Genomic DNA, 8100 nt, shown 5'->3' on the forward strand with positions numbered 1-8100 from the left:
TGGGGTATGTTACAAGAAATCCAAAAAAAAAAAAATTCAAAAATCGTTTATTGGATGCGGTTTACTATTTTTTTAAGAGTAGGTATCTTGTGAGACGGTCTCACGAATTTTTATCTATGAGACGGGTCAACTCTACCGATATTCACAATAAAAAGTAATATCGTTAGTCTAAAAAGTAATATTTTTTCATGGATGACCCAAATAGAGACCTGTCTAAGAAAATACGACCCGTGAGACCGTCTCACACAAGTTTTTGTCATTTTTAAAAGGGAAAATTGCAATAAAATATATATGAATGAATTATAAATTTATGTTCGAGTCCAAATAGGGGTGTAACCGAAGTGAACCGAATTGAGTCGTAAATGAATAAAATTTAAAGGCTCGAATTAGTTTTATTCAAGTTCGAGTTCGAAAAACTTAATATTTTTCGAACTGATTTAATTCGTTTACACGCCTAATCCCAATCCCAAACAAATCTGGTTTCTTTGTTTTAGATCATCATCAACTACACTCAATTTCCAAGATCATCTAATCATGAACCATTAAAACATTACTTAAAGTAGCAAGACAGATATAAAAAGAACTCAAGAAAGATGCATAACATACTGTATAATCCATTATTGCATATATTTATTAATAAAAACTCAATCTTTTTATTTTCCATCTATTTTCTTTCGTCGTTTTTCCCCTGCAAAATTGTGTACGAGGATTTAGGTTGTCTACTAGTCTTTAGTCAAAACCATTTCCATTGTATGACTTGACAACATTTTCGAACCCCCACACTGCCCCCACCACCCACCAAAACACAATGTAAAATCAGGCCCCCACCACCATAAATACACGGCCACGGGCTAACTTCCATTTTCCTCCTCCCTTTTTCCTTCCCAAGCTTCCATTTTTCGTATAATACCAGGCACTTTCCGGCTCCATCTTACCCATTTCACTGCACCAAATACTGACACCGAAACAATGAACCAAGAATACCGGCGTTTTTTTGTAGGTGGTGACGACGTGAGGCCCACCAGAAACTCCATAGCCACTTCATTCACGCACCTTTTTACAAGAACAGCCACCGATTCTGACCAGCATAGGATCTTGGTGGATAATGAACTAGAAATCTACATTATTGATGATGATGGTATTGGTGAGGATGATGATTTAGCAGCTCAAAATAGTAGGGATTATGGCCACTCAAAACCCTTTCTGTTTCTTGATATGGTGTGGAATTTGGCATTTGTTCTGGTCTCTGTCTTTGTGATCTTAACCACCATTCAAGAGAGGCCCTGCACTCCTTTGAGGTTGTGGATTAGTGGGTATGCTTTGCAATGCATTCTGCACATGGGGTTTGTGTGGGCTGAGTACCAAAGGCGGAGCATTGATGATGATTTTGGAGGTTTTCAAGATTTTCATTTTTATGGGATGTTCCCTTTCACTTCTCTCCGTCACAACAGGTAAAATTTTAGTTCAATATTTTTATTTTTTTTAGCTCAAGGCAAGTTTGGGGATATAAATTGACGACGACTTCTTGGTTTTATGTAGTAATGATTTTTTTGACTCTTTCTTATTTATTGGATTAAGAGTTTGTTGATGTTTTGTTATCCCTGATGCAATCATGAAAATGGTAGAGACCTATATTGAGTTATTTTTGCGATTGTTATGTAAAGTTTGTGGTATTATTATAGATGAATGACATTTAAAATTTAAATATCTTAATCGTTGACTATATGGCAAGGCATATAATAAGTGGACATATGATCAATTTATAACCTCCATATTTAGCTCTGACGAAGTGAATAGAGTGGAAGCCCGTGTATAGAATTTGTTTCGGGTCGGTTTGTGGTGTGGAGGGATTATTCTCAAAACAGATTAAGGTTGGAATTCTTGTAAATTTTTCTGTGTGCAGTTTTAGAGAAAAAATCTTGTGATGGATGTGTACAGTAAAATGAGACTGGACCAAATACAACACGATCATATCACCAAATCGGTATGGAGTAGCATCCGCCTAACGAAATTTGGTAATAATTTTTCTGATGTGGTTTAGGATAATTAAGAGAAGTTCGTTTCATGTCAGAATCGACTTGACTGAATTGAGTTTGTAGTTGAGATAAAAATTTTAAGCTGGTGTGCTGTTGAACAAGGAACAGATGGACATGAAGGTAGCTCCAAAATGGTTTAAGTGTCACCCGTGCAGGGAAAAATTTGCTGGAACTCAGGGTCTAGCTATTTTAAGCGAAGGTCCTACCAATTTGATGGAGCTAAATTTGTCGATGAAGAGAAACATTCAAATGACATGCCTTTGGAAATGGATGTGATCGATGAAGAGAAACAATCAATATGAACAACTAATCCCAAATCCTTTCTTCAATCAATGAATAGTTCTAAAGTTTAGAGTGAGTGTGTGTGTGAGAGAGAGAGGCAGGGGGGGAGGGATTCAACTCCTTTTGGCCTAACTGAAGTGTGAAGCTTTTAACGATAAAAAATTGTGTGTTAAAGGCAAGTTTATGGCCAACAAACAATCAAATCGATATATACTTTTGACTTCAGGAACGTTTTAGTTGCTACAGAATATTTTCTTCATTCCCTTTGTCTCCCCCTACATCTCGTTTTGAAGATAACTGAAGCCACAAAAGTAAGTGAATACAGAAACAAGCCCGTGGATATTGTTCTTGTCATGCACTAGTCTCTCTAGAGTGGGGCAGACAGTGAGATTATGCACAATGAGCTTGTTAGAATAATTATAATAAATACCAAGATGAAATTCTGAAGTACATTCCTAAACCGATTATTCTTCCGGGTTCGAGGCTTCAGCGATGAGTATGCTATTCTACTTCAATTAATTTATCATTATAGTCATGTTGGCCAAGGGGAAGCAAATTTATTGGAGGACAGTGCATATTTAGAATTATTTTTTCCACAGGATAATCCAAAAGTTGGAGTCCGTCAGTACTGTTCTTTCATCAATCTGGTGGGTCTTTGGATTCTATTGGATAGTCATGGGAGGCCAGCTGCTTCTGCAAGATTCTCCCCGTTTATACTGGTAATTACCATACTTGTACATTTCGCAAATAAAAAAATTGTGCCTGAAATTTTTAAGATATTGAACGCCCTGTGAAATGGATGCTCTAAACTGCAGGCTGCTGGTGGTGTTTTTAGCGTTCGACATATTCTTTCTGATCTTCTGCATTGCGGTGGCTTGTATTGTTTTTCTGGTACTGTTTTGTTGCTTTCCGATCTTAGCTGCAGTTGCATACACAATGACTATTGGCGACGGGGCCTCAGAAAATGATATCAGATCTCTTCCGAAATATTTATATAGCCACCAAAATCACACATTCGAAAATGAAAGGAAACAAGTTCAGTTAACGCCACTGTCAAGCCATAGCAATTCTATGGCTGAGCTTGTTCTTCCTCTTGAGGATTCTGTAAGTATCTCTCCTCTTCCAAGCTTTCCCCAAACGAAACAAATTTCAAATTTTATCTAAAATTCTTTATAAAAATACAAATTTCCTCCCTCTTGATAAAATTCAAAACCCCAATGCTAGAAAAGCAACAACTATCCTTACTGTCTTGTGTGATTGTCCATTGGTAAAATAATATAAATGACTCTGAAGTTGCTTTATTACTTGAAAGATTTGAGTTTCCTTCACTACAAAATATAACTTTCGGTATATTGGCAAAGGCTCGTTCATATCACTAAGATCATTTATCCGATTATCATGAATTACAATTGGAACAATCGTTTAATGCTCTGAGTATCCAATGCCCTATGTTGTGAGCTTTGTTTTTATTCATAATTAGTCGTTGAATTCATATTATAGCCGATCACATAAACCTTGTTTTTATCATTTCGTGAGGCATTAATCACTCATTATACCAAATGTGTGACTATTTTTACTATGTAGGAATGCTGCATATGCCTGTACAAATATATTGATGGGGTGGAGTTATGTTCACTTCCCTGCAACCATCATTTCCACCATAAATGCATTGCGAAATGGCTTCGTATCAACGCAACGTGCCCTCTCTGCAAACTTAACATTCTACGGGGCGATTTGTTGGTCTGACCGGTTCCAAATTTGATTCCGAATAGTTGTTACCACAGCAGAAAATGATCAAGAACAATTGGCGATTTGCCTCTTTTTCTTGCAAAATGTACAGTTCAGACGCAAATGCAAATCATCTTCAACAGAATCTAACTCGAGGGTTTTCTTGTATTTGTCCTTTTAGATGTATGACTGAGTGGGATGTTGTACTTGACTTTAATATGTAGCTTTATTTTGATATATCAGAAGTGGTATTTTAGCCAATACTTTAGAATGGTTGATGCTGACTCGGGAGGATCATCATTATAGTCCATAGATTATTCTAAGCGGACATTCCTCCTTCCATAGGCATAGATATAATGGATCTAACTGGAGACAATTCTTGAACAATCATATTTATATACCAATTTATACAAGTTTTGTATTTTCTTCAACTGAATTATTAAATTTCAAGATGTACATAACGTTCTAAAGATGCAAATGAGTCGGGTTGGTTCGCCAATTTTTCGAAATATCAATTGATTTGCAATTTAAATATTGAAATTTTACATTGAGCTTGAATATATTCAAAAACTATGTTTATTAAGAATGTAAGCTGTTTGTGAGTATTATATTTATTAGTATTTCATAAATATATTTGAAATCAAATAGTAACAAGTAGAAGCCGTGGTTTAGCAGTCTTAAAAAAATAAGATGATGAAATTTGAAACAACTGAGACGAAATCTAATGAATTCTAGCTTCAAGGTGTGTAATGGTTCAACTGTTGAATTCGATCTGATCCACTACTAAAATAGAGAATTTCACCCTGTTAGAACTTGTGACAAGAAATAAGATAGGATGAGCATAAATTTTATCTCTCAAAAACAGCAGAACTCACATTTAAAAATAGTTTATACCGATAAATCTTTGCAGGAAAAAACAATGGGGATAAAATCCATTTAATGAAACGGGAAAAAAACAGCTGAATTCAGTTTCCAAACAAAAAAACAGCCGTATTCCATCCATAAGTAGCTTTAGAAGGTGAAATGGTATTTAGTCTATTGATGCACTATAATAAACAAAAATAAATTTGGTGTCACAAACTGATGAAACGCGATTATACAGAAAGCAAACAATAATGAAAGAAACTGCAAGTTATCTAGAGATGAAGTTTACACATTCTTGTTTTTCTTCAACTTTGAAGGTGGCCATCGTCCCATCTTCCTCAAATGGCGTTTTCTCAGAAGCCTCTTTCTCCTTAATCTGATCTTCTTTGCAATTTTCATTTTCATCTTCTGCTCGAGATTCATCTGGATCTTGGATTCCAAAGGGAGATTCTCAACAGGCACAGTTTCATTTGTGTCAGAATGAGTAGGAGAATCTGGAGCACTGGCTCCGGTTCCATCAACATCAGAAGATGCCTTAACAATCAATGCACCTCTGCTTTTTGAGACAAGAGATGCTCGAATCGTATATCCAACAGATGGTTTTGGATGCTTAGCGATGAAGTTATTGCCGAAACAGAAGACTAGAAACAGAAAAACCAATGCTAAAATAAACAAATTCATGGGGAGACTAAGAGCGAGTTTGGATACAAAAATACTTGGTTTAAAAAGTATATTATTAAACAAGGTTTTTAAAAGAAAATAGAAGGGATTCTATGTTTAAAGACTACTTTTCTGGCTTGTGGCTTTTCAAGAGTTTTTCCATTTTTTAATAAATACAAACAAAAACATTCTTTTAGAAAAACACCCTTTTTTTCTAAATAAGCTTCACGGTCCAGACGTTTTCTTCGAGGTTACAAGAATTACACATGAAATTTAACTACATTTTCATTTGAAGAGTGTAACATTCCCTGCTTGAACCCAGCTCTGCATCCTCCTTCGAGGTTATAAAATTACATGTGAGATTTAACCACCTTTCATTTGAAGGGTGTAACATTCCCCTATCAACCTTGCTTAACATCACAACTAAGCAACCTGTAATATATCTCCAACTCCAATCAGGCAAGCACTTGTTTCCATAGCTAAAAACCAGTTACAATTAGTTTCTGAACAAATCTAAAAGTCTCGTTAAGGTTTGCATACAACAGTACAGCCAATCCAAGTTAGGATTCAGAACAGATTATAAGTTCAAGTGCCTTTAACACAGACCTATCTGTAAAGATGTGGTCTATATGCTCCACATTGTCCAAATTTAATCATTTTAAACAGGAAAATTGCATGGTTGTACTAGAAAATACAAGGAAAAAGTCATTTTTTTGTCAATCTTGTTCAGAGCCCAGAATTCAAAAACAGAAGGGAAACAAAGAAGAAGCCACACATACCACAAATATTCCATTTCTTTTTATTGTAAATAATTTGCAGAAGAACGACGCGCAAGAACCACACACTAGACGCGAAAAACAAAACCCAGAAACCATGAACAAGAAACCGCAATTTGAAAAGAAATTCTACTTATAAATCATAAACCTATAAACCTAAATTCAATATATATTAATAAAAATTCATTTCTTCAAGCAGTAAGATTCAGGTGGGGGAAAGCATTATCGTACAAATTATTAATGTACAATGCATTAACAAACTTACAAGGGTGAGCAACTGGTGCAGATGTCGTAGATGAAGAATACGTAGGACAGAAGAGAGGAGTGGTGAAGAGGAGAGCCATTTCACCTTCGCCACTGTTTCTCTTTCTCGCCGAGTTTTGGATAAGCAATTTTACAGTCTTATTATTTTTAATAAATTGATATTCATTATTTATCAGCTTTTATTCGAAACATAATTATCTCATCGATTAATTTTATAAAATGATTTTTTTAATTTAATAAAAAAATATAAAATTTTATTTTAATTTAAAATATAAATCAGATTTATTCCTCACATAAAAATAAATATTTGATAATACAAACTCGACATTGGGTTCTATAAACCTCCCATTCAGAGCTCGGTTTTCCAATCAAAAAGTGGTGGAAATTTCTCTGGTCAATGTCGGTGCTGTCTAAAGTCCGTATTTTTTGGTGGCGAGCTATCTCAAATATCATTCCGACACAAGCGAATCTGATGGCGCACCATGTTCCTCTCTCGGCTTCCTGTCAATTATGACACCATCATATAGACTCCACTTGCCATGCTCTCTTTTGGTGTCCGGTGGCAAAAAGAAGTTGGAAGGCTTCGGTGTTCATGACGACTCTGAAGCAATTTCAATGTTTGTATTTTATTGATATTTTCTTGCGGATGAAATATGTGCTTAATAAAACCAATCTTGAGACTTTTGTGATGATAACATGGGCTGTTTGTCAAGTCAGAATTCGTCTTCTACATGACAAGGGCTTCAGGACATATCGATTGGATGTTGAATGGAGTGAAACGTTGCTTCGAGATCATCAGTCAACTCAAGAATCACTGAATACAGGCAACAAGCAAAACCTGATAATTCCATCTGCACATTGGAAGAGACAGATGGATCAAAGGCGATTGGAAGTGGATTCTGCGGTTAATGAGGCTACTGATAATTACTCAATCGGTGGGATAGTGTGAGACCACGAGGGACACATGCTGATAGCCTTTGGGAGAAAAATTTCCAAGCCATTATCGGTGGTCCATGGGGAATTGGTGGCTATTCGAGAAGGATTACGGGTGATCCAAGAACGAGAATTGAAGATACATGAGATCACAACTGATTCTCTTCTGGTAGTGCAAGCAGTCGCCAACCCAGCTGAGGATTTCAGTTATACAGGTGCAATTGTATAGGATATCAAGAGGTTATTGGACGGACAACATAAAATCAATATGAGTCATGTTCGTCGATCGGAGAATGTTGTTGCATACAACCTTGCTTCTTTTGCTATTTTTTTTCTCAATTCCCTTTTGTTTGGGGTCCTGGGAATTTTTCTTTTTGGTTGATAGACCTTGTAATGAACGATGTTACTACATCATAATAAACTTACAAGTTTTACCGTAAAAAAAAAAATCTGACTTAATAAAAAAATAAAAAAAGTTCTTTTCCTGTAATTATTTGAATGAATAAAAGAAAAGAAGTTAAGGACAAATTAATGTTTATATGAGGATAATATAATAA

At 35.5% G+C, this 8100-nt stretch overlaps 2 protein-coding genes across 2 annotated transcripts; one reads left to right on the forward strand and one right to left on the reverse strand.

The window, feature by feature from the left end:
• The first annotated feature begins 804 nt into the window (after positions 1 to 804).
• LOC140839455 (E3 ubiquitin protein ligase RIE1-like) lies at positions 805 to 4459 on the forward strand. The gene is made up of 4 exons (XM_073206172.1): positions 805 to 1451; positions 2918 to 3037; positions 3134 to 3422; positions 3903 to 4459. The coding sequence occupies exons 1-4, from the start codon at positions 970 to 972 to the stop codon at positions 4062 to 4064; spliced, it is 1053 nt and encodes a 350-aa protein (XP_073062273.1). The 5' UTR covers positions 805 to 969; the 3' UTR covers positions 4065 to 4459.
• Positions 4460 to 4957: 498 nt separating this feature from the next.
• Positions 4958 to 6767, reverse strand: LOC140839456 (large ribosomal subunit protein cL37 alpha-like). Its single transcript, XM_073206173.1, has 2 exons — positions 6612 to 6767; positions 4958 to 5551 (listed from the first exon to the last, which is right to left on the reverse strand). The coding sequence occupies exons 1-2, from the start codon at positions 6688 to 6690 to the stop codon at positions 5196 to 5198; spliced, it is 435 nt and encodes a 144-aa protein (XP_073062274.1). The 5' UTR covers positions 6691 to 6767; the 3' UTR covers positions 4958 to 5195.
• Between the last annotated feature and the right edge of the window lie 1333 nt (positions 6768 to 8100).

This window comes from Primulina eburnea, chromosome 8 (assembly GCF_022965805.1).
Source record: "Primulina eburnea isolate SZY01 chromosome 8, ASM2296580v1, whole genome shotgun sequence".
NCBI lineage: Eukaryota > Viridiplantae > Streptophyta > Magnoliopsida > Lamiales > Gesneriaceae > Primulina > Primulina eburnea.